We start from the raw sequence: 26,704 nt of genomic DNA, 5'->3' as shown, positions 1-26,704 counted from the left end.
AAGGATATCCCTTCCCTGACTCCCCATAGCCCAGTGGGCACATAGCTTGGCATGGGCAGGATTTCAGCCACAATGTTCCCCTTGGCCGGGTGCTCCTATTCCTGGCTCACCTCCACAGCTTTACCAGCTGGCAGCCTGTGTCCATTCAGCCCTCAGAGAGTTCCTTCTCCATTTAGATCTCCTCCAGTCCTCAGCTCACACTGACACACCCAAGCCTATCTGAACTTGGCCAACAGTTCATACATCCTGCCTGCCTTCCTCTTTATATTTATTGTTCAGTTTAAGACCGTTCTCTGTTATCACATGGCCATGTGAGGATTAGCTCCAGCTCTAGCTATGCATTCATATCTAGTGGTTTTGGTCTGGCCCCAGAGGTCCCCTTAGCCTCCTAGTCCCAGCCATCTCAATAGAGCCCAAGGCTTAACACAGAAACACAACCCTACGGTGACCTATGCAAAGGGCTCAGTCCTCTAACTCATTTACGATCCCTTTCAGTATGGCCCTTATTACTAACTGGATGATCTAAATGTGTCGGTAGCCTCATGAACATAGAAAGAACTTCATGAACATACAAAAAGCATGAACCTTTGGTGTTGCTCATGTAAATAATAGTACAGCTTATTAAGGACTTCCTAAATGCCCAGCAGTACACTCACCCCTTTTCATACATGATGATGAAAGCAAGAATATTATCTACCATCCCCATGCTAGAGATGCTTAATTACCATTGCAGTGGCCAGAACTCAAACCTAGATCTGAGCTTGATTGTACATTACGGAAAACTTTTCAACTGCACATTATGGCAAACTATAACCACTGTTTTTTTTAACCATAACATCATGAACTTTATATTCACTTATTACCTTTTTTAAATTAAAACAAGGGACTGATACACATTAAATTATGCATTTATTAAAATACATTTACTTAGGAAAGTATGAAAAAAACGTCCACTTCATAATTTAAAAAGATGAATCTTAAAGACTCAGTAGTCTGATGGGATTTCTGCTAGAAGAACCTAAAAATCCTCAACAAGCCATAATTAAAGAATAAAGAGTAGCATATCCAAAATTAATATGCCGTATTATACCTGAAAAAACTAAGTTTAAATCTGAAATTTTGAGCTACTATTTGATACAAATTAAGGGGAGAAAAAAATCTGACATTATTGAATAAATAAAAATTGTAATTTGATTTATGAACCCGCTTCCCCCTCCCCAAATTACTGTCTAGTTTCAACAAATTGGACCACTTGTAAACATTCTGGCTGATTTCTAAATATGTAGTTTTTTCTTTCTGCATGGAAAAGGAGAACATGTATAGTTCACTTTTGCTCCTCTTCCCCCAATACTTTGGCTAATACAGCGACAGGCAGCTAGTTGTACACACACACACACACACACACACACACACACACACGCTTCTCTTTCAGTTTTTCAAGAAATACAGTGCTTTTGCCAGACTGCATCCTTAGCATATGTAGACAGATCTTTTTTTTTACCTAATTAAAGCTAAGCCATCACTGCCAAAGCAGATGACTGAATGCTCCCGATAATGGAGTGCGCTCACTGCAAAGAATATAAAAAGCACAGAAATGACTTTGGAGCAGAATTTTATATTTTAATAGCACAGTGGGCACACTAAAATCATTCACCAAATAGCATCTTATACTGAATGCTAAAAATAAATGAACTGAAGTTCCTGTTTTCAAGATCTCTCCCTTCCGACTCAGTGACGTTGAAAATACACAAAGAAGCTTTTAAGGGAACTTCTTGTATTCCTACTCTATTCATATTTTCTCCCAGAGACCCATTTCTCCTCCCAGAGTGGAAATTTTATTTCATTATATTAATACCCAGTGATAAGATGTCTCCAAGGAATATTAGATCTTAAGAAGTTAATTGTGGCTAATTGCTTAACTTTATGAGATAAAAATTTTTACATAATAGAATTTACTTTTAGATGTACAATGTGATGAGTCTTGACAGATGTATACAGCCATGTAACAACCACCAAAATCATACCAACATTTCCATCAACTCTCCAAAGTTTCCAGGTTCCCATTTACGGCCAACTCCCTTTCCCTCAGTTCCTGACCCCTGATTGGTTTATCACTATACTTTTGCTTTTTCTAAAAGTTTATTTAAATAGAATCATAAATATTTTATTTCTAGCTTATTTCAATTAGTACAATACTTTTGAAAGAATGGCCCACATTGTTGCCTGTGCCAGGAATTCATTCCTTTTTATAATTAAGTATTATTCCATCGTATGGCTATACTAAAATTATTTGTCAATTCACCAGGTAATAGACGTTTGGTTCTTTACAGGGTTTGTTGTTGTTGTTATTAGTAAAACTAACATTCCACTACAAACATTCAAGCACAAGTCTTTGAATGAGTCTATGTTCTCATCAGTCATACAGTAAATGTATGCTTAACTTTATATAAAACTTTTATATTGTAGTCTGGTGCCTATTCCTGAACAGATTTGCTTCAATTTCTCAGTCAAAAGAAAAAAAAACCATCCACCCGTAACAATTCAAGTTACTGATACCACTGAATAATACAAACCACTGACAGAAGAATTGATTATAAATATTGAGCACTCACTATGGGTATGTGCTGCTGGATGTGGGAAATAGAGCTCACAGTCTGACGAGAAAACTGTTACACAATTTCAAAGTATGATTACCTGTTGTGAGCCTAAAAATCATTTTAGAGTCCTGCTATTCGGAGGAAGGTCTGCGGATCTACAGTGTTGGCCTCACCTGGGAACTTGGCAGAAACACAGAATCGCAGCTCCACACCCTCGATCCACTGAATCAAATCTGTATCAAATCTGTGCGTTAGCAAGATCACCAGGTGGTCTGTGTTTGAGAAGTACTAATGGGAAAGGTCAGAGGAAAGAGAAATTATATCCCACTGAGAAGGTCAGGGCTTCACAAAAAAAGGGTTTCTGAGAGGAACTGGAAGCTCATTCTAAGTTCCTTGCTATCTTTTCTAAAAGTCTTTTAGACTTGATCTTTTAAGTTTTCCAATCAACAAGACTCTCTGAGAAAACTAATCAGAGTCTCTCTCAAAGTAAGCGGCTTTGAGAAAAATGTCCCTCACATTCTAGGGAATGTTTGTGGTTGCCTTGTAAGTTCCCTACACGCTTTCAGTCCTGTACTGTTTTCAGTCTTAGCCTTCCACTTACTCCCACCAATTCTCACAGGAAATATACAGGACTCCTGTCATCATATCTACAGGACACACGCTTTACTCTGCAGTGCCTAAAATGGTCAACTGAATCACCAGCCAAACCTTGAAGCCCTGAATTACAGGTCTTACAGCTGGAAAGAGTCCGGAGCGTGTTGACAGAGAAAGGTCTTATGTCATCATATTACAGAAGAGATGGCCAGGATTTAGAACAAATGAAAAACGTGCCCCTCGGGACCTCACTCACAAGGAGCAGAGTCGCTAGTGCAGTACATCTTAGCGCGGACTCTTCTCCAGCACAATTTCGGTCTCGTGAGGGGTGCACGGCAACAACCCACTAGGCTCTGTCTTCTTCCGGTCCTCTCAGGCCTCCATGACTTTCCATTTCTGAACCACCTCCTTTGGGTGGCACTTCACCGGCCTGGGTCTTCTCTGCCTACGTGTTTAGGTCTCTTCCTCCTTGGCACGCCATTTATAGGCGTTCCCAAGCTCTTACCTTAAGGCTGGTTCCTAAACCCACGTGCTCATTGCTTCTCAGCTTCTAGCAATGGTCTCTAATCTCCCTTCTCTTTAAACCAGCCCACCTGCTGTCCCTGGTGTAACATCCTTAAAGCCCAGCTCGGTTACCCTGCCCCACAGGAAAGCCTTCAGTGGCTTCCCATTGTCTGCCAAATAAACATTAAATCTCTTAGCCTGGCGTTTAAGATTTCCATAATTTGGTCCTTCTTCTCATCTTCCTCTTCATGCAATTTAGTCTTTGCAGATAGCAGGCTAATTCAGCGTTAAGGTTGCCTGCGTGGCAATCAGATCCCATGGGTTTGAGTCTCAGCTCTGCATATCTGACTAACCATAAGACCCTGGGAAGCTGCTTAACCTCTTTATATCTCAGTGTCCTCGGCTGTAAAATGGGAATAATACTACCTAATAGAGATGCTGGGTGTAGGAAATATGAAGCAGTCAGGCAAAAGTCTGGCACATAGGAAGGATCTCCTAACCTTGTTCTAATTCTCCATTTAAATGTAATAAAATAGGGGCACCTGGGTGACTCAGTCGGTTAAGTGTCCGACTTCAGCTCAGGTCATGATTTCACTGCTCCTGGGTTCAAGCCCCATGTCAGGCTCTGTGCTGACAGCTCGGAGCCTGGAGCCTGCTTCAGATTCTGTGTCTCCCTCTCTCTGCCCCTCCCCTACTCATACTCTATCTCTCTTTCAAAAATGAATAAATGTTAAAAATGTTTTAAACTAATAAAATATTAGCTACCCATATACCAAGCCCTAACTAAAAAAATGAACTTTGTAACATCCTGGCAAAGACCCTAAAGCACTAGTGACATTGTACTAATAATAGCCTCAAAAGATTAAGCTCCTATTACTATGTTAGCTGTTTCTGCACATTCATTTCAATATTTCAAAGTAGATAGGAAGACTTATTCATCTGCTTCTGAATAAAAAATGAAAGGCATTCAAGATAGTGGTAATTCATTAGCAAAACTCATGTTACAATGAAGCCTTATTTCTGGCTACACCTTTTTTATGTTTGTCATAAGAAAACTGCTCTTGTTTTAGTAAAAACAAACAACCAAGACTTGTAAGCAGCATATGAAATTTATTTGAAGCAAGAAATAAAATCCAGAACTCTGCAAATAACCTGAGTTGACAAATAGTTTCCTCTTATGTCATTATCCTTTTGAGAAGGATTCAAGCATTGTGTTCTAGATTCAGAAGGAAATACAGGACCAGGGTCAATCACCAATGTTAACAAGGTCAGGATGGAGAGTTGAGTATCTGTTAGCCCCAGAGGATGCGGCAGAAATGAAACACTGCAGCACATGGCAATAAAAATAGTTTAAATATTCTGAACATATACATAATAGAACTGTTTAAAATATTTTAGAGATGCAATTATTTTAATCCTCAAAACTACCCTTTAAGAAAGCTACTATTGTCATCCCTATCACACAAATGGTGACACTGAAGCACAGAGAAATTCTAATGTCCCCAAGAATACCCAGGCAGTAAGGGGCAGAGCTGAATTTGAACACAGACACACATCAGAATCCATGCTCTTCACCATTATGCTATCAGGACTCAAAATATTTCCATGTGATGCCAAGAGATGTAAAGGTTGGCAGGAAAGACAGTTCTACAAATCACCAAGATGATTACGGCTGGAAGTAAGAAACCTGAAGATCCAGCCATACGTCTAGTTTGTGGTGCTCAACAGTTTTGCAATCTCAGTGGCCCAGGACACTGGGGAAGGACTATGAAGCCACTCATGAGTAATCGCAGTGTGAACGATGAGGGGCTCAAGAGCGTCCCAAGGACCAAATGCCAAAACCACTGCAAATGTCCAAGTGTGCCAGTACCGCTAACGCATTATGTGTTCAGTCAACGGCTGTCCTTCACAAAACCATTTTCTTTTTTTTTTAAATTTTTAATGTTTATTTTTGAGAGAGACAGAGCATGAAGAATGGGGGAGGGACAGAGAGAGGGAGACACAGAATCTGAAGCAGTCTCCGGGCTCTGAGCTGTCAGCACAGAGCCTGATGTGGGACTCAAACCCATGAGTGGTGAGATCATGACCTGAGCTGAAGTCAGATGCCTGACCGACTGAGCCACCCAGGCACCCCTACAAAACCATTTTCAAACCAAACAGTAATGTAACAAATTTGCTAGTAGATAGCTGCTTTCTGACCAACCATAACCAATCAGAAAAACTGTATAGATGCACGGGCAAAACATGGAGCTGATTCCTGATGGGACATTTGAGTTCCACAGCGTTCTCGGAATAAATTTATGAAGTGAGTCTTAAATTTGTACATGGGTTCAGGAATGGTAAGGAGAATATGCCTAAAAATTATATTTATATACTTTAACACAATTATTATTAATACAATTAATTGTAGCATTTAAGGACAGAGAGGGAACTAAAGTTTGTTCCATTGAGAAAACGAGGCCCACAGAGGGCAAGCGTCCTGCCCAAGGTCACACAGCCTAACAACAGTTTCTACAATAGCTGTGCTGCGTGTAATGTTCTAGTTTCAACTTCAGCATTTTCTTGCTCAGTCACTTCCATACTGATTAGATCAGTCCCAAACAAGACTTATTCACACTGAGAATAAAAATAACATTTAACGGGTGCCTGGCTGGCTCAGTCAGAAGATTATGAGACTCTTGATTCTGAGGATGTGAATTTGAGCCCCACACTGGGTAGAGAGACTACTTGAATAAATAAATAAACTTTAAAATATACATTTGTATTAATTATTAATACATAGTATATATTAATTATTAATATATTATTATTATTACTTCCATAGCTTAACTTTGAGAAATGCTGACCAGTCACTGGTGACTTTAAGAGTCTCATGGGCCCTCTGGCCACAGGTCGAACTAATAGATAAATTAACAGGCAGCTATATATAAAGAAGAAAAGGATATTTAAATTTTTTTAATGTTTTATTTATTTTTGAAAGAGAGAGAGAGACAGCATGAGCAGGGGAGGGGCAGAGAAAGGGGAGACACAGGCTCTGAGCTGTCAGCACAAGGCCTAACGCGGGTCTTGAACCCAAGAACCCTGAGATCATGACCTGAGCCAAAGTCAGATGCTTAACCAACTGAGCCACCCAGATGCCCCGAAAAGGGTATTTGAAAGTCACCTGTTAGGGGCACCAAGGTGGCTCAATCAATTGAACCACCAATTTCGGCTCAAGTCATGATCTTGTGGGTTGTGAGTTTGAGCCCCACATCGGGCTCATGCTGTCAGCTTGTCAGCACAAAAGCCTGCTTCAGACCCTCTGTCCCCCTCCCTCTGCCCTCCCCAACTTGTACTCTCTCAAAAAAATAAATATTTTTTTAATAAGAAAAAAATAAAGTCATCTGCTAGAGTTGGCAACATTGTATACAAACATTTCAAGTGTTAACACTCACATCTAAGAAGTCTGAGGCAGTGGTAGTCCCAGCGGTAGTGTTGCCTTGGCTTACCTCCACTTGTAGGAATCTGTTTCCCAAAGGCTCGCTGCTCCTGAACGTGAAGGATGTGGCACGGGTTCCAGAGGCCCGGGAGTCCGTCTGCGAAACTGCTGGAGCCTCTCCGCCAGAAATAATCCACGACAAAGGGCGGCGCTGCTTCTTCACTTGGAAGTGCTGAAGTAAAACACAAACAAGCACGCTTCTTAAGAATGACCTTAACTGCCCAAGGAAAACTTTAATAAGCCGTTAAAAAATGTTTAATGAATACATCTGGTAAACTCACTTCGGACCCTTCCCAAAATGCTTTACAGGGTGATGAAATTATCTAAAAGCAAAACAAAAAGCCCAAGAGCAAAACCAGCAGCCTATGTTACATACTATAGTTCATGGCTGGCTCTCCACAGGATCAGCTCAGGCTCTTTGAAAAAAAAAAAAAACTAACACATGCAGCTCAATGAATCCAAAACAACCTGGTAATGAAAGAACCATGTGTCTTATTTCCCGCTTCTCCCCACACAGACACACAGCTTTATTGTTAAATGCGGAGGTGAGAGAAGTGGAAGACCACGCTTGCTCTGAAAACTCTCTGAGGAGGAAGGGAAGGGAGACAGGAGAATGAGGAGACCGAGAAGAATTAAAATATCTAGAAGGACGTGAGAGAAAGGAAGCAGGGAGAAATCCGGGCGACGAGCAACTAGTTTAAGAATGTGCTGTGGGTTACTGTCTCAAAAAAATTTTGCAAAAAAAGTCTCCAACGCCTCCTGCTACAGCTTTTCTTACACAAGACTAACCCTGATACAAAAACAAACAAAACAAAGATTGCCTGCTGTGTACTTGTGTTGGTAGAAAATATGTTATTAAAAAAAATTCTTAGGAAACAAATCAAAACAAAACCAACAAAAATACGGCAAATGCTTTAATTTGGAAGCCACGATGAACTCTAATGTCCTACAATAAGGAAATATTTGTGTTTAACTATTATGAAAATTATATAATAACATAAAAATATTTAGATTCTACCATGTAAAGAAGGAAAACATTGAAAAGCTGAAAACACTAAGATTATTTCTATGTGTGTGTGACATATTACCAAAGACACTGCAGAAAAACAAAATTCATTGATGTGCTGAGTTGTGGATTACGGGGAATTTTTTTCTTTTTTTTTTAAATATTTTATTTATTTTTGATACAGAGAGAGACAGAGCATGAGAGCGGGAGGGGCAGAGAGAGAAGGAGACACAGAACCAGAAGCAGGCTCCAGGCTCTGAGCTAGCTGTCAGCACAGAGCCTGACACGGGGCTCGAACCCACGAACGTGAGATCTGACCTGAGCCGAAGTCGGAGGCTTAACCAACTGAGCCACCCAGGCGCCCCAGGAATTTTTTTTCTTTAAAAATGAAAATTTATAGACAAAAATGCTTATATTCACTTTTGAAATGAGACGTCGTTGATGCATTTAGAAATTAGAAGAAAGGCAAAGTAGTACTCTTTAGTAGCTATTGTTATAATGGAAGTCTCTACTGTGAAACTGAATGTTGAGCCTAAGGAAATTATGGATGACTATACATTTATGCCCCAGAGTCATTCTCCCTAAATGCAAATAAAGTACAGCTCCTGGATTTCTATCATCTACTACCCAGTAGTACTTAATAGTAGCTGAAGTAAAAAAGCAATTACAATTTTGAAGCTGGAAAGATCCTTTAAAATGAGAGGGAGGGAGGCACATCATGAGAGACTCTTGAATACCCAAAACAAACTGAGGGCTGAAGGAGGAGGGGGAAAAGAAAAGCGGGTGAAGGTCATGGAGGAGGGCACTTGTGGGGAAGAGCACTGGGTGTTACATGGAAGCCACCTTGACAATAAACTATTAAAAAAAACCTATCCAGTCTGAATAGTTGGTAAAGAAACCCCAAGCAGTAGCACACCAGGAAAGGCTCAGGGGACGGGGACTCAGTGACACCTGGAGAAGCTTAAATCCAGGCAGGAAACAAGATCACCCATTCTCATATTTGAATGACCTTCATAAAGGAGAGGCATCAACTTGGTTCTGAAGGCTACAGGGTGAGGGGCAGGTTGTTAAACCAAAGCCAGTGAATGCAATATTCAAGGAGTTATTTCTAAGCTCAGTAGGAGAGAACTTGCTAACATTTGGGTTGCCTAAAGACAATACGTTATCTTGATTGGTCTGATAATAAAGTCACTTGTTATTAAAGTTAATTTTGTCCTAAAAATTACTTGGGAGACATTTGGACAGTAGTGCTTAACAAACATAAATGTCCATTGGTACCACCTGAGCATCTTGTTAACTGTAGCTGCTGATTCAGTAGGTCTGGGGTGGGGCCCGAGAATCTACATTTGAAGCAACCAGCCAGGTGATGCCAAGACTGTGGGTCAAGATCATGGATCTTGAGTGTCAAGGATATAACTTGATTACAAGCATTAGAATGTATTTAAACCTATGTTCCCCAAAGTGCACAGAGTCTTCTAACCATTTGACTTCAAAAGTCCTTCTCCAGCCTTGATTTGGGAGCAGATGACTAATAAACAGGCTAAGTGGTAATTAGCAGGACTTTGTGAGTCCACACATTCAAAATTTTACGAAGTTTGTACCTTGGTATCTTGCAGTACCTGCCCCCATCATACTTTTGAACAATAACTAATTTTGCACAATTCTAAAGAAGAGATGCTTTACTTCCATGGAAAAAATAATAATAAGGGGCACCTGGGTGGCTCCGTCAGTTAAGTGTCTCTTGACTTCAGCTCAGGTCATGCATGATCTCACAGTTCATGAGATCAAGCCCCAAGTCGGGTTCTGCACTGACAACACAGAGCCTGCTTGGGATTCCCTCTCTCCCTCAAAACAAAACAAACAAAGCAAAACAAAAATGCTGCTCACACTCCAAGTCTGGCAAATACTTAAAAGCAAATAGCTGTGTTGTGACTGATGAATGACTGACTGAATAGACACTCAGCATTCAAAAATGCAGTTACTTATTATTTCTACCTACGATTCTAGAGTTAAGAGAGAAACAGAATGTAGAAAATATGGCTACAAATTTTTCCCCACGACCTGTTATAAAATTGTGTGTCACCAAAGGTGGGGAGAGGGTAAGTTCCCAAGGCTACAATTTGTGGTCTTTTTCAATGCTGGGTTTTGCATTATTTACCTGGCCCTGAAATTTCACCTCCCTACCATCCATCCAGAGTCATAAAAATTCCTTCCGTATTTTCAAAGTCCCTGTTTCTGGCTCTGTTCTCTTACTTATCTAATAAATCTGGACCTGAATCAGTTCAAAATCCTATGTGATGTCTTTCCTGGAGAAACGTGCTAATACCTGAACACACAGAACTTCCTCAAACTTTAAAGCACTCTTACATTTCTCTCCCGAGAGTAAATAAACCAAAAATTGAGAGGGAACCCATTTCCCACCCTTCTTCTGACTCTGAAAGTCCCCTTTCCAAAGGGTTTCCTGTTTTAGTTTGCTTAAAAGTTGTAAGTAGCATTCCTTCTGATTCATGAAAGCCCTTTTTTCAAACTGCTAATGTATTTTTCAGTTAATTCTGAATGAACCTAGCTTATTCTGTCCCTTGAAAAGTTATCATGTTTGTTAATTCCTCTTTTGCTATTTTTAAAGGGAAAAAAGTGAATTAGCTTGAGGATAAGCAATCAAATGAACTTACATAAAATCGAGATTTAAGTGTTGGAAATTCTGCTTTCGACAGCACATGAAAATCTGTGCTTATATGACTATCCATCAGAGGATTTTCTAAAGCCAACTTACAAACATGATGCAAATCTTAATTTGGGGTACTTTATAATATTATTACAAATAAACCAATGCATGTGATTTGTTTATGTAATTTTTTATGAAATCATATAATCCTAGATTTACTTCCTAGTACTAGTAGGTTAATCCTTTTGGCAAAGTGAGTCCAATTTATTTCCTGATAAAATTAACTCTGAAAGCTTCCACCTTCTACAGTAAGTGTTGATGTGATCAACAAATAATTTCTCAATGTCTATACTATACTAGACGTTGCTCTGGGCACTAAAGATAAAGTAGTGAAGGGGGAAAAAAGCAGTTTAAAATCCAGGAGAGGGGCAGGTATTAGCAAGAAGTTCACAGCTAATTATTAAGTTACAATATTGGTATGGCTAAAAACTGACTCAGCTAGGGAAAGACAGGAAGCTACTTTGAAGAATTTGGGGAAATTCTCAGAACTCCACTCAAGAGTTAACCAGATGAAAAAGGGTGAATAGGAAGAACATTCTGGGCAGAGGAAACAGCCTTTGCAAAGATGCTGAGGTGAGAAGGAAAACTTTACACAGAAGACTTGAGGCTGCTGATATGACTAATGATGAAAACAGTAACAGCACATCTTGGCAGCGCGCCTGCCCCGCACAGGAACTCAGCGAGCGCACACAGCACCGGCATGGGCGTGTTACTCTAACTCTGCAGACAAGGACACAGAAAGGCTGAGAGAACTCACCTTGCCCCAGGTCTCAAAGCTAGAAGGTCTCGGGGGTCTGCTGCCTGGGTCCTTAATCTAGACTTGAGAGCCACGAGAGCTTCTCAGGAGCAGCTTAACGTGGAACTTGCCTCATATTCAAGCATGTGCAGGTGGGTCCACTTTTTACTCACACGCACGCACACATTCAGAAACGTTATATAGGATGTGACCTTGTTTTAAGTAGTGCTTAATGTTTACATAACAATTATATAATATTCTGAAATTTGCATTTGTCACTCTACACGTTAGTTTTTGAGGTCCATCCATATTGACGTGATGCAAAAAGGTCCAGTTCATTCTTTTTAAGTTCTGTAGAATATTCTATCAACCAAATACGTCACCAAGTTATCAGTTCCCTACTAGCAGACATTTAGGTTGCTCTCAGAGAATTGCTTATCTAAATGTTATTTTGGAGCCAAACCTCTTTTTCTTTTTTAATCCAGATAAAATAGTTTGCTGAGGCAGTGAATCTTACAGATTGCTAGAAATACTTTGACTGAAACTTCCCTTTTAAATGGGCTTTTCTCTAACAGCACAAATCTTTGATAATTCAAGTTAGGTAAAATAACTAAAGAATTAAAATGCTAGGACTCTCTCAAAGGGGGAAAGTTAATAGTACTTTAAATAAGAAAATAAATTTCTAGTTAAGTTGAATCTATGCTAATCCTGTTGAAAACAGAACATACTGAAGACAAAGTAGATGCAGAAAACAGCCTGTATGTTACAACCACTCTCTCCTCCTGGCCACACCGCACTGGACAGAAAACTCAGAGCATTTGAGCAAATAGATAAACAAAACAAACATTTCTCTGGAATTCTTTGTTCTGTGCTCTGGCCAGAAAATAATCCAACGCACAACCACACAGAAAGATAAACAATTTTTTCTTTAGAATCAAGAGATTGGCGAGTGCCTACTCTGTGCCAGAGATAATGTTTGATAAAATAGACAATTAAGCAAAGCAATAAAATGATCTTGAAGTGGTTAGACCTATAAACAATGACCTATTTACATTAATGGAACTTTTTGCTCAAGGACACTGTAACAAGTTTTATTTTGAACTGTAAACTGAGGTCAAGTTCACAAATATGTAAAGACCCATCTATGGGATTCCTACACCTTTAGCATCATTTTCTATAAAGAAGAATTCTGAGAAAACCTCAAAAGGCAGATGTTTCAAAATATGGATAAATTTACTAATGGCTGCATTTTTCACACTATAAAACCTAGTCCAGAAAATGCCAAAAAGAATTTGAAGAAGGACATTTCTCTTCAGAGAGGAAGGGAAGAACAGTCTACTAGCTGATTTCCAAAGAAGTACACATGATCCCCAAGTCAGTAAATAGAAAAAAAAAATCTGGGTTTCCAATGAAAGAAGTAACTCCATCACACTGAGGTCACAATGCAGTCAGACTGTGTGGCCCCGTTTTCACACAACTAGCCAAATGTTTCAGCACATTTCACAGACAAGCTAAGGAGATTTCACTTCTAGATCTCAGTCTACAGTCCAAGAAATCCTCCTGGGCTTCAGAAAATCTTTCCAGGCTTCAGGAGGCAAACGTGCACCCAACTGAAATTTATCCTACCAGTAATTCAATCAAATAACTGACCAAGATGGTGCAGTTTCATGATTCATTAACCCATCTGTCCGACCATCCATCTGACACAGATGTTTATAACTCATATATCCCACGGCATGAGATCTCAGAGCATGAGGACCAAGAGAACAGGTCCATATAGTCACACATTTAAACAGAGACAAATAAACATACCAAACATAACCTTCCGCCTCATTCTAACCTCTTAACTGCAGATTCAAAGTACACATTTTATTATTTTTATTGCATGGTATGCATATGATACTGAATACATGATTAGCCTAAACCCACAGGTGGTTTTTTTTTTTTTTTTTTTTTGCATTCCCCTGCAAAGGGCAAAATAATAGAAATATATAGTAAAAACAACAGGAACTAGCAGTTGAAAGAGACTTAGCATGAGAGTAAGACCAGGCAAATAGACCAGAAACCAAAAGTAGGATCACTTAAACTTTTGAAACTTTCCCCATGTCTGTGATTTTTAAAAATGTCCTGAAGACTTCCCCATAGTTAGTAGCAGTAAGTAATGGCTTCGGGACAGAAAGTAGGGGGCATATGCTATGGACATATAAGATTAAGGGACAGAGCCTGTGCTAAGAGCATTTAAGTCAAAAGCCACCAGTGAATCCCCAGGTCCCGGAGCAAGGACACAAAAGAGCCCAGAGCACAGGAAGTGGCCTGCGTCTGTGGAGTCACCCAGGGGACTTCACAACAGTACAATCCTTGTGGTTTCTACACCAGAAACTCCTAGGCCAGAATAAAAAATAGTTAAGTTGTAAGGCGGACTAAAACTAATCCTTTGCTAAAGAAAGTACTCTGTTATCTAATATGTTCTGCATAGTTTCTGATTACTTACTAAAGCCTAATTGTTGGGCTGCTTTTTGATCTGAGGCCTTTTTTATTTTCTCAGATGAGAACTGGTCTTTGATATGCCTCCGTACAGTAAAATGAAACCTTTCTTTCCAGCATGCCAACTAAAATAGAGTATGGCATTTAAAGAATAAAGTTTGATTTTTTTTCCTATCAAAGATGATTTGGATCAGAGGAAACGGAGAAACCAGATGGAGGCTGTGGCCCCAGTCTGTGCGCTGGTGGTGGGTAAGGACCTCTCAGCAGAGACCCAAAAGGCTGATGTGCAAGGCTTTTGTCTGGGCATGTCAGGAAACCAAACTAGCTTAGTCTGAAAACACTAGCAAAGAAATCAAGAAAAAGCCATAACAGTAATGCAACCTCTGTCTTCCTATGGGGCACATCACATTACAGACAGAGGAGCGAGACAGAGCACTCTGGGAGCCAGACGGAGCAGCTTGGACAGGGTGTAGCCAGGGCAATGGCCAGGTGCACCCTGGGAGGATGCAGAGAGGAGGGGTCAGGCCACCAGGCCCACCACAGACCCTATGTATTCGTTTCCCAGGCTGCAAGAACAAAGTTCCACCGACGGGGTGGCTTCCAACAACAGAAGTTCATTGTCTCATAGTTGTGGATGCTAGAAGCCCAAAAATCAAGGTGTAGGGCCATGCTCCCTCTGAAAGCTCGAGGGAAGAATCCTTCCTTGCTTCTTTCTAGCTTCCGAAGGACTGCGCGCACTCCTTGGCGTTCCTTGGCTTGTACATGCATCGCCCCCATCCACCGCCTTCACATGGCGTTAGCCCCGTCTCTGACCGCACAGATGCTTCTTCTAAGGACCGCGGTCATGCGGGACTAGTAGCTCACCCCACCCCAGCATGACTTCATCTTAACTAATTGCATCTGAAATGACCCTATTTCCAAATAAGGTCACAACCTGGGGTACTGGGATAGGAGGACTTCAACTTGTCTTTTTTGAGGGACACAATTCAACCTGTCACATTCTTCTTGAAATGCCCAGGCCTCACCCTCAGCCAAAGGACTAAATGCTCTAGAGCCTCTTAGAATACCTGATGTTAATTCAAGTTGAAGAGAAACAAAAAAAAAAAATTACCCTATGGTGATAAAAGTCAGAATAGTGGTTCCATCTAAGGAGGGAAACGGTGACAGGATGGGTGTCACTTGTGCATTCCTGGAGAGGAAGCCATGTTCTAACTCTTCATCTTGAGACAGGTCACACAGGTGTGTTCACTGGGAAGAAATGTAGCAAACTACACATACACAGCTTTGTACTCCTCTGTATGTCTAATATATTTCCATGAAAGCTTTACTTTTTTAAATGTTTGTTTATTTATTTATTTATTTATTTATTTATTTATTTATTTATTTATGAGAGAGAGTGAGTATGCAAGCATGAGCAGGAGTGGGGCAGAGAGACAGGAAACAGAGAATCCCAACCAGGCTCTGGTGCTGTCAATGCGGGGAGCCTGATACAGGGCTCGAACTCACAAACTGTGAGATCATGACCTGAGCTGAAATCAAGAGTTGAGGCTTAACTGACTGAGCCACCCAGCCTCCCCTCCATGAAAACTTTAAAAATACATCAGAGAGGGGAGCCTGGGTGGCTCAGTCAGTTAGGCATCCACCCTCACAGCTCAGAACCTAGAGTCGGCTGCAGATTCTGTGTCTCCCTCTCTCTCTCTGTCTCTCCCCTGTTCATGTTCAGTCTCTGTCTCAAAAATAAATAAACATTAAAAAAAAATTTAATTAAGAAAAAACAACACACCAGAGAAGTTGGAGCTGTCCAAAAAATAGAGGTTTAACAACCTAAGTACAACGTCAGAGAGGGGCCCTGTCCAGGAGAAGCCACAACCCAGAGTTAGCCACTCACGGCTACTGCTCAGACACTCGAGTGGCCAGTTTGCCTGAGCTGTTTAACTCTTAGGAGCTGGTGTGTAACCAGAAATGCTAAGGTAATTGACTTATAATGAGGAAAAATGTGAAGGCCAATGAATACATATATTCAAACTGGCAGATTGGCAACTTCCATAGGCAAATCCAGGGATGATAATTAAAAAGCTGTTTGATAAGCAGGGACCCACTATAAGTAATAAGGATCCACCCTCCCCTCCACAGTGCTGAAACCACGTAAGGATACTTTCTGCTTTGCCCTCTGTTTTCCTACCCTCCTTGCAGACCTCTCCCACACATTCCATTTTCAGGCTAGTTATAGTTCAAGTAAGTTCCAGTGTTTTTTTTCTTTCACATCTAATTCCTCTCTGGGAATTTTAAACACTTGTGGTTAGAGTGTTCTGGGTCCTGTTGCTTAATCTCCAAGCAAGAGAAATCAAAGGACTGAGTTAAAATACTGGACACCACACAGACTCAGCAGAAAACATATTTTTGGAGTAAAAACAAAGATTTTCTAGTATTAAATATAATTCAGACAGTGAACATTAGATATTGTATAAATTCTGAATAACACTGATATATTAAAAACTGGATGATTCCTAAGAAAGGAAAGCAAAGACAAAACTTAACTGCAATGCAAACAAAGAAATATAAAGAAAGCATTGATCAAAATTTTACATATAAATAATCGAGCATGCAATTATAGAAAATGAAGCTAAGAATAGAAGCACCTGGCCTTCTGTTGTGTAAAATGTATGAAGGAGGTACTGAATGAACATTTCAAGGCTATGGATGTGTAGTGACTCTTCTCCCAGGACATCTCTGTCCCACTGAAACCCATCCCTATTCTCAAATTTCAATTACACTCCCATGCTTCAGCAGTCTTGAAAGATATTTAATAGTTCTGTGTTTTAAATAGTTGGTCTATTAAAAATGAGAGCGCCAACATCAATTATACATTACCAATAATAATGTCTTCATCATTTTCTCATGAAAGCAGCAAATGGAAGAGATGTATTCTATGCCACATGTAAAATCCAAGTCTAAAGTTAGAAGCAATGTGAAGAATTGGCCTGTTATACATTGTCCAGATAGAGCTACACCCCCAAGGGCATAACCTCATGGGGAGATGTAAACGTCATAAGCCATAGGCCTCTGAGTCTGACTGAGCTGACTCCTGCATTCTCTCCTCTGACAGCTCCCAAAATGCTTGATTTTGAAAATTATGGGTGAAGAGCACTAAACTTTGCATAGTTCTTAGTCATTCTCAACACTGTTTTATGCCTCAGCACCTTTGACCATTCTGTTTGTGCTTTCTGGAATATTCTCGTCACCTTCCAACCTTCCCCTCTCCAGCATAACTTGGAATCATCTATTGGTGTTCTCCTTCAAGGAGGACTTCACTTTCCACCTTCCCCCTCCATTTGGATGAGGATAGAGGAGAATCTAAGAAAGCAAGCATACATAAAGCTGTCTGCAGAATAAAGATAACTATAACTATCATACATTTTAAACCATTAAAAAAATTTCAAGCTAAAAGATGTTAAGATTTTTAGTGCACATCTGAACAGAGTAATTTTTACCTCTTAACCCTAGTTTATTGTGAAAGACTCCTAGTGCTATTCAACCAACAGATTTTCACCCACAGCTCTACCCAAAACTCATACGCATGCATGTGCGCACATGCGCAGGCGCGCACACACACACACACACACACACACACACACACATATATATATACTGCATCCCTTCATGTGCCCTTGGGTCCCTATAGAATAAATAGCATGGCACCTGACACATCCTAGGTACCCAAACATTTGTTCCTGTTCACTAAAGAATAAAGAAATACAACAACATGAGTAGATTAATAAAGTCCAAAGTGAAGGCAGGTGCTAAAATGAAACAGACTGGAGGGAAAATTGGAGCTCAATGAGGACAACCAGAAAGACTTTCTGGAGAAAGTTAATTTGTAACTATTTGAGAAAGAATAGAATTATAATAAAAGCTATCAAAATAGTTATAACAATAATAATGGAAAGTAATGCAGATTAAATGATATTTGGCAGAACTTATGCTGAACTATTTATACGTGTTTTCTTTTATTGCAATAACTGTGGTGTGGACATTATGTCAAGTTTATAGATAAGAAAAGTGATGATCAGAGCCTTAGGCAATATATGCAGTTATGTCGTTAAAAGCTGCAACGGTAGAAAATAAACGCAGGTTACCATCTGGCTTGGAATGGGCAGTGTGGAGCGAAAGGAGAAAAGCATTAAATATCAACAGAACATCTGGAGCTAAAGCACTGGAAGCTTCCAGTAACCACAGGTTCAAATGGGAAAGTAAAAAGAAAGGTAGCAACATGAGATGACAGAAAACTTCAAAGGCCAGTTAGAGAAACTCGCTGGATTTTTGAGCAGAAAAAAATTTCTGTAATGAAAACCAGGCTTAAAGAATGTTCTTATAAAAGATACACAGGCAGGAATATTGGTGGTCATAGGTAGAGAGCTCAGGTAGGAGATTTTGTATAAGAATATGATTATATCATATTATGGCTTTCTAAATTTTTTTAATGTTTATTTTTTACAGAGAGACAGAGTATGAGCAGGGGAGGGGCAGAGAGAGGGGGAGATGCAGAATCTGAAGCAGGCTCCAGGTTCAGAGATGTCAGCACAGAGCCCAACTCAGGGCTCAAGCTCCAGAACGGTGAGATCACGACCTGAGCCAAAGTCACTTGGACTCTTAACCGACTGAGCCACCCAAGTGCCCCTCATTTTATGGCTTTCTAAACAAGTCAGTTTAGGAGGAGGAGGAAGGAGCAACTTCCGGGGGGCAGGGTTGGCTTGGGGTGCATTCCTCCTTTCTGAAACATTATTGTCCATTTAACAGCTGCTTTTGGAGAACTTTTGCCCAGCAGAAAAGTTGTTTGGTTTTTACAAGCAAAGATGTACTAAAGTGTAGAGGGCTGCTGTATTTGCAGAGCTAAGTCCTCCGGTTCTCGATTCGCTGGCAGTCAATGCTCTGAAAAGGACTTCCAGAGCTACTTTGGGTTGCATGAGGCTCCTTCAGGAGACTTCTGTAACGCCTGTGTCCTGCTTGTGAAAAGATGGAAGAAACTGACAGCAGCATCAAACAAAACAAAAAACAAAACAAGAACCTGGAACCATGGGATAGATGCAAGGGCAGGACGGGTCTGAAGATACACTGAAACCAAAGAAAGTGAAAACTCTATCTGGCAACAGGATGAAAAGCAACCAGATCAGTAAACTACAGAAGGAATTTAAATGTCACAATTCTGACGCTCACAAGCACCTCAAGTACCTCCCCCACTCAGCCCCTCCTTCTAGTAACCAGTCGGATGATGACTCAGATACAGAAATGGCCTCTGGCTCTAACAGAACACCAAATTTTTCTTTCTCAGATCTCCTACACTTTGAAGAGACAGAAAATACATTGGGGGATTATCTGTAAAGGCCGTTTTGGGGAAGACCTCATCGACACGTATCTATTCAAGCCTTGTTGCTTACTAAAGGAAACAAAGAGGGGGCGCTGGTGGCTCAGTCAGTTAAGCATCAACTGATGGTTTTGGCTCAGGTCATGAGCACACCCATTTGTGAGTTCGAGCCCCACATCAGGTTCCGTGCTGACAGTACAAAGCCTGCTTGAGATTCTCTCTCCTCTCTCTGCCGCTCCCCTGCTCGTTCTCTCTGTCTCTCCCTCTTGCAAAATAAATAAATAAAATTAAAGAGAAAAGGGAAATGAACATAATATTTAAGATACTGAGTATTTCATAAGAAAGCTGAATGCTGCTATAAAGTGCTCTTTAAGGTTTTTTTAATACCTTTTTAATGAGCGAAACTAGGGGAATTTTAGGGGACAGGCATGGGATTTGTTGTATGAAAAAATATGTAGTTTTAGTCTTTCTACATTGAGAAGCAGTGGTTAGGGAATTCTTTAAGATGGCTGGCTACACTTGTTTTCCTTCATGATAATAAATTTGTCATTCTCAATTTTTAAAAAGGACATAATTATACCATTTTATGGTTAAAGCAGAAGACCCCTACCAAGTCTGTAAAAACATTTTTAAATATTTTTTCTTTGAGAGAGAGGGAGGGAGAAAGGGAAGGAGAGAGAGAGAGAGTGTGAGAGACAGAGAGAGAGAGAAAGCTGGGGAAGGGTAGAGAGAGAGAGAGAGCGAGAGAGAGAATCCCAAGGAGACTCTGGAATATCAGCACAGAGCAAGATGTGGGGCTCAGTCTCACGAACTGTGACATCAAGACCTGAGCTGAAATCAAGAGTTGGAAACTTAATGTACTGTGCTCCCCAGGTACCCCAAAAACATGGTTTTTAATTTGTAGCCTAGATTTGTCCTCCAAAAAAGGATATGCTATCCAGGCACTCCGTGATCAGAAAGCAAAGCTCTCTCTTAATGTCCTGCTTACCAAACTACCCAATTATTCTGAATTTATTTGCAGCATAGCTGGAATCAAACAAGAATAATTGCTAAATTACTTTGATACTTATCTAAAATATTGGCTCCAAATATCAAAAGTAATTTGAAAGAAGTGTCCTGTATCTCACAAAGATTATTGATATTTACAACAGAAAGTTCTTTTAACTTTCAGAGTGTGTCAATTAAATAAAGTTATAAATTCATTTGATTACTGCTGCTAAAAAGCAACTGAGTATCCTTTTAAACCCTAGCTGAATGCCTAGATTATCATATCCTTGCTATTGTCTAAAGGCAACTGGATAACCCATTTTCAACTAGGTTTAAGTGCAGCTATAAATTATCCACAAAAATGTCAGGGAATTTTTAAAAATCTCTACGTTTTTATTCCTTGGCTCCATGTTAAACGTAGAAAGTGTACACGTCCCCTTATCTTTGCCTCTCCCACCCCTTATTCCATCAAGGACTCATATACTAAAGGGTCGAACAAGATTTTAATAAAAGCATTTCATTTTGTTTCAGATATTTGTATAGTATCTATTAATTTTTATTTTACTATTTTTAAATGCTTTTATTGTTGAGAGAGAGCACGTGAGTGCTCACGAAAGCGTGGGGGAGAGACAGAGAATCTCAAGCAGGCTCTGCACGACCAGCATAGAGCCTGGTGTGGGGCTCGAACTCACGAACTGTGAGATCATGACCTGAACCAAAACCAAGAGACTGACTGACACTGCACCGACTGAGCCACCCAGGTGCCCCTAGTTTATCTTTAAAAAAATTTTTTTTAATAAAAATGGCACCACAGTCTAAATATTTGCAATAGAATATTTCCTAAGAAGAAAATTCTACCAACTGTCAGAAACAAAGGGCCGATAACCTCTCTGGGGGCTAAAATCTGATGGGGTTGAGGAAAAGGTCTCCTTAGAAACAGCTCAAAAACAGGAAGGCTGTATGTATATAGCATCATGTGTTTGTGGAACAGAAAAAAATATCTAAAAGGCAGAATCTCTAAATATTTAGAATTTTTGTTTTTATTATTTATCCTCCTTTTAAATGTTTTATTTATTTCAAGAGAGAGAAAGCACAAATGGGGGAGAGGGGCAAAGGGAGAAGGGGGAGAGAGTGAGAGAGTGAGAGAGAGGATATCCCAAACAGACTCCATGGTGTCAGTGCAGAGTCTGACGCAGGGCTTGACCTCACAAACCGTGAGAACTTTTTTTTTTTAATGTTTTTATTTTATTTTTGAGAGAGAGAGAGAGAGAGAGACTGACAGTGTGAGTAGGGGAGGATCAGAGAGAGAGGGAGACACAGAATCCGACGACAGACTCCAGGCTCTGAGCTGGCAGCACAGAGCCCGATGCATGGCTCAAACCCACGAACCGTGAGACCATGACCTGAGCTGAAGTTGGATGCTTAACCAACTGAGCCACCCAGGCGCCCCACAAACCATGAGATCTTAACCTGAGCCAAAATCAAGAGTCAGATACCCAACAGACTGAACCACCCAGGTACCCCTAAATATTTAGAATTTTTCAAATATGAATACACAATATCTCTACTAACCAAGAGGATGATCTCTGAAGACATTATTCTTTGTGAGAAACTGTCACTGTGCATCTCAGCAGGAGCCCTCCAGTCGGCCCCTCTCTTGCACCCCATCTCTCAGTTCTTGCCAACCAGGCTCTTGTTCCCATTCCTCCTGGCTCTGGCAACCCCAACAAGGAGAACTTTTTATCCCCCAGGGCATTTATCTGTGTCTCATGCAAGGTTAAATGATAGCTAATAGGAATCTAAGACAGATCATAAGTGTTGGAACTTGAGCAACGAATGCATCTCTCTGCTACTAACATGCCTAAAACCACAGATATAAAAATGTACTATTACAAAGGGAAATGACTTTGTTATTCACATCTTTGGCACATACATTTATTTCCCCAGTAGTATGAGCACAAACCTGACCAACCCAACTCAAATCGTCATAAATTATGAATTATGAAACTGTACTGAAGGCTTCCTGGGGCGCCTGACTGGCTCGGTTGGTTGAACACCGGACTCTTGCTCTCAGAGTCATGAGGTCAAGCTCCATGTTTGGCCTAGAGCCTACTCCAAAAAAAAAATAGAAGAAAGTTTACTATACATGAAACAAATTTGAAAATATCCATCTGATGACATTTACATACTGGTCTCTTTCTTGTCAACATAAGTACAGTAAAATATTTTCAAAGAGAAAAAATCTTTTCAAAGCCAAAAGAGTTTTAATTAATATATGCAAATCCACAGCGATGAATTAATCTTTCACCTGTTTTCTCTGTTGGGTTAAGGTTTTTGAGATAACAAGTTGGTCATCTTAATAGTTACAAAAATGAATCCTAATCGTTATAAAGATGTTACAACTGAGCTAATACGTTAACATTGTGGGTTAATCCATGGACACTGATTGAGTCATTTTGGCAAATGTTTGTTCTATCTGTTACGTTCTGGACACTGCACCAGGTACAGAGGGCACAGGGGTGAGAAAGACAAGATGTAATCACTCCCCTCTCAAACAGAAGGGTATTCCAGATTTTATGTCATCAACCAGAAAAATAAAGACACAAAAAGCTAAAAGTGAGTTGTTCAAGTTATGTATATTAGTGACATTAAGTATGTGAGTTAATAAATAAACAGAAGATCTAGCTAAAGAATTTCAAAAACAAATTTCTCTCTACGGAGTGTGCATACCAAGCTTCCCTAGAGGGTAGCACACTGGTAATGAGAACTATCCTAGACTCAAGGCATAATCAATAAAATTCTGGGATCTTCTGTTCATTTCCTATAAACCAACACAACTAGGAGATGTCAACTTAGACATAAACCTTCATGATTTAAGTACTATTCTGAGATCATCTACAGAGACCAACAGAAATGAAATCTCTCACATGTCCATACATTCTCATGACAAATATTATAAGAGTCCTGCACATTTCCACTGAAAGGGTACTCTAAAAAGAACATAAACCTCCCATAACAGATTGTGTAGAGGTCAGTCTGGGAGAGAAGGAGCCGATATTCAGGAAGAGGCAAGGGTTTGGGGATTACTTACATTTTCATCTCTTGTGACAACCATTGTCTTACATAAGTTATCAAAGGTGATTGATTTGCTTCATTAAGTTAATTTTCAGTATCTAGTTTCAGACATGACCAGCCAACCCAGGGACTTCTTAGAGATAATTAGAGGTTCAGTCTGCAGAAGTTGAGAAATTAGTGAAGGACATTCTTATGCATAAAGGTGAAACTAAGCGAGTGTATGGATTTACTTCAGAGGGTAAGAGGAACAGGGTCTGGGGTCCTCTGAGCCCTGCTTCTCTGGGTGGATGCCTGTGCCCTGGCCGGGGGCAAGGAAGGAGAAGTCAGTGATGGCCAGTTAAGAGAGGGAAGTAAAGCTGACTGAGGGTGACTGTGTCTGTGCAAGTCTGTGTGTGTGTGTGTGTGTGTGTGTGTGTGTAGGAGTGAGGGAGAAGAAGAAAGAGACACAAACAGGAAAGCCCGTCCCCACTGGGTAAAGACTGACTAAATCTCTAATTAAAAATCTCTGGTGGCATCCCATTCTAATTAAAACACAATTCAGGTTCCTTTCCAAGACGTGAAGTCTTCACATAAACTGCCTCCCACTTCACTGACTGCATCCCCCCAAACTCCCCTTTTTTACTCCTCTGCTTCTGCAAGTTCTCCAAACACCCCCAAATTAATTCATACCTCAGGGCCTTTGAAATGGCTGTTCCATCCTCCTAGAATGCTTTTCCTTCTGCTCTTCACTTGATGGCTGCTTCTCATCATTCACATCTCAGTTCAAAAACCACTTCCTCAGAGAAGGCCTGCTTGCTCTAGAGAAGCTCCCTCTCTAGCACACCCTAAAGCCATTGGCTTGTATCTGAAAGATTTTTTTTTCATTTATTTGTACCTTGTTTATTGACTCCTTTCCCACAAAAACATAAGGTTGCTATACTTCTGACATCCTGATATAGAGCCAGAAATAGTTTCTTCCTGATGCGCTGTAGTATCCAATGCATCCATGTGCGCCATACATCAAGCATACTTCAAATACATCTTTATTGAAGTATAATTAACAGAGTATGATAAGAAATATATATATTTTTTAGCCCTTAAAGGGTTCACCTGGAAATTCTGATGTGTTCTGGTATCCATTGTAGTTACAACAAACAGGAGAGGTTAATTTCAACAGTGAACGTGGGGATGTAGCCCTGGGAAGACTTCTTTCAGGCAAGAAGGTTGAGTAGGAACCTCAGTGAAAATATATTCAGAATGAAAAGAATTTTTGAAACACAATCCATTAGAGATAACACATCCTCCTGAATTTGGCCAGACACAGCACACCAAAGTGGCCCATCAAAGACGCAGAGAAGATAGAAGATACCCAATTGATGAAGGTTTGAAGCTCTCAGAAGAAAAGGCAAATAAAGTATGCAGACCACCTGTTCAAGAAGTCCAGCCTGAGGGATAATTAAGAAACTATATTCAGATCAGGGGATATGATACATAACTTGAGCGTGAGAGGCAAAGGTGAACCATATGTATAAAAAATGGAAGAGTTTGTGAGGAATGTATGCTATGGAGGCTTCCTGGGATGGTGGAAGGCAGAGCGTAAGCAGACCTCCATGTGATTCATTCTAAATCCCTTAAGCTAAGGCAATCTTAGTTTTTATTTTAACTATAAAAATGGGGGCTAAATATTCCTGTCTCATACAGTTGGTGGGAAGATGTAATAAAAGAACATATGTGAACACCTGGGGATCGAAGTGGGTGCCACATGAGTTTTGTGCTGTCTTCACCTCCTAGATAAGCATTACCTAGAAGGCGTATCAAACAGATATCTGGTCCCCAAGTCTGGATGGAATCATCATTCCCACGGAAGCCACGTGGGAATCTGCATGGGTAGCAAAGGACGTGTATCAGAGAAATATGGGACACCCGCCATTATTTCACCTCTCTCCAATACTATTCCACACGATGTGGAACACAGAAATATCTCCAACAGAAAAAAGCAGTTGTCACTTCACTCTGGACAACTTAAGGATTATAATTTTCATAAAAGACAGATTTAAGTTTTGGGGGTTTGTTTGTTTTTGTTTTTTTAAACAGTATATCTTTCAATGGTATTCTGCCAATACTGTCCATTCCTTTCTGGGCCTCAAAGATTTTTTTATTGATCTGGGGCATAAGAACAAATTGAATACTTCTAACACATTTATTGCAACATGGTCTCATTTCATTCCTCCATTATCCGGAGATGTACACTCTGGGACCGTGACATTGAGGGACTATGGTAAAAATACTGCTTCAAGGAAGCCCCATTGAGCAAGAAATGAAGATCTCTCCCACTCCACAGGAACAATTAAGGATGCTCATGAAGCCAGATCAGGGCAATACAATCAGTTTCTGAAAAAGTTCTTTTCTTATAAACCAAGGTCGCCATTAGCTGAAGTGTCTCTGAGGCAACTGTCCTTATTCAGACACAAGAGGCTACAAACAACCTAAGCGTCTCTTTCGAAGATTTGGGTGTGAAAAAGCAGTTCTGGGTGAGATGTAGAAAAGGAAGCAATGCAAACCAATTTACAATTGTCAAATCGGCATGCTTTCAAAAGGAAGATAACGTGGCAGCCAACCAGATCTTCACAAATACTTAACACCTCTGCGTAAATTAAAAGGGTCATCATTTGCGGCTGGGAGACAAAGTCTGAAGGCCAGAAAGTCAAATACCCATTCTGAACATCCATGTGAAAATGGGGAAAGGAGCCAAAGAGGAAAAGGAGCTTTTTGCCTGTCCTGCAGAGTTTGCTTCACTCTCCACCTAATCCTAGTACTCAGATGCATGTGACTTTTTCGAGTTTAGAATCTGCGGTTAATGTGGTTTCTGATGGCATCCACGATGTCATTCCAATCCCCACTCCCACATGAAGTTTTTAAATACTACCTTTTAACAGCAAGCACCCTCCCCCCACCGCCCTCCCTCCCCGCCCCTTCTTCTTAAAATCCTGTAAGGTGTTTGGGGTTTGCTTTTAGTTTCTGGAAATCGTTTCTAGATGTTCTTTTAAGCCAAAATAACAGCACACAAGAAAGAGACTGAGCTCTCCAGGGAACTCTAGAGCAAGCGGCCTCAAAATGACAGAGCTCTTCTTTTTTTATCTTGAAAACTAACGGCAGCCCAAACCCTGCAATTTTCTC

The 26,704-nt window shown here is 40.3% G+C and overlaps 1 protein-coding gene and 1 pseudogene across 5 annotated transcripts in view; one reads left to right on the top strand and one right to left on the bottom strand.

Annotated features, from left to right (window-relative positions):
* ST3GAL6 (ST3 beta-galactoside alpha-2,3-sialyltransferase 6) overlaps nucleotides 1–26,426 on the bottom strand; it is a 60,399-nt gene extending 33,973 nt beyond the window's left edge. For 2 of the 5 annotated variants that reach the window (XR_003908610.1, XM_029939182.1), the window contains exons 1-2: nucleotides 24,218–26,426; nucleotides 7,184–7,370 (exon numbers count right to left, since the gene is read on the bottom strand). Coding sequence is in view for 3 of the 5 variants with exons in the window: in XM_029939182.1 (XP_029795042.1) it covers nucleotides 7,184–7,370; nucleotides 24,218–24,298 (268 nt within the window). In the remaining 2 variants the exon portion in view is untranslated. Of the gene's footprint in view, nucleotides 1–110; nucleotides 187–7,183; nucleotides 7,371–24,217 lie in introns of those variants that run through there. The other 3 variants (XM_029939180.1, XM_029939181.1, XM_029939183.1) reach the window with 3 other exon arrangements.
* On the top strand, nucleotides 18,218–20,532 carry LOC115292484 (annotated as a pseudogene).
* Nucleotides 26,427–26,704: the final 278 nt, after the last annotated feature.

The sequence above is a fragment of the Suricata suricatta genome, chromosome 5 (assembly GCF_006229205.1).
Source record: "Suricata suricatta isolate VVHF042 chromosome 5, meerkat_22Aug2017_6uvM2_HiC, whole genome shotgun sequence".
Taxonomy (NCBI): domain Eukaryota; kingdom Metazoa; phylum Chordata; class Mammalia; order Carnivora; family Herpestidae; genus Suricata; species Suricata suricatta.
This window is presented reverse-complemented; position numbering and strand designations above follow the sequence as displayed.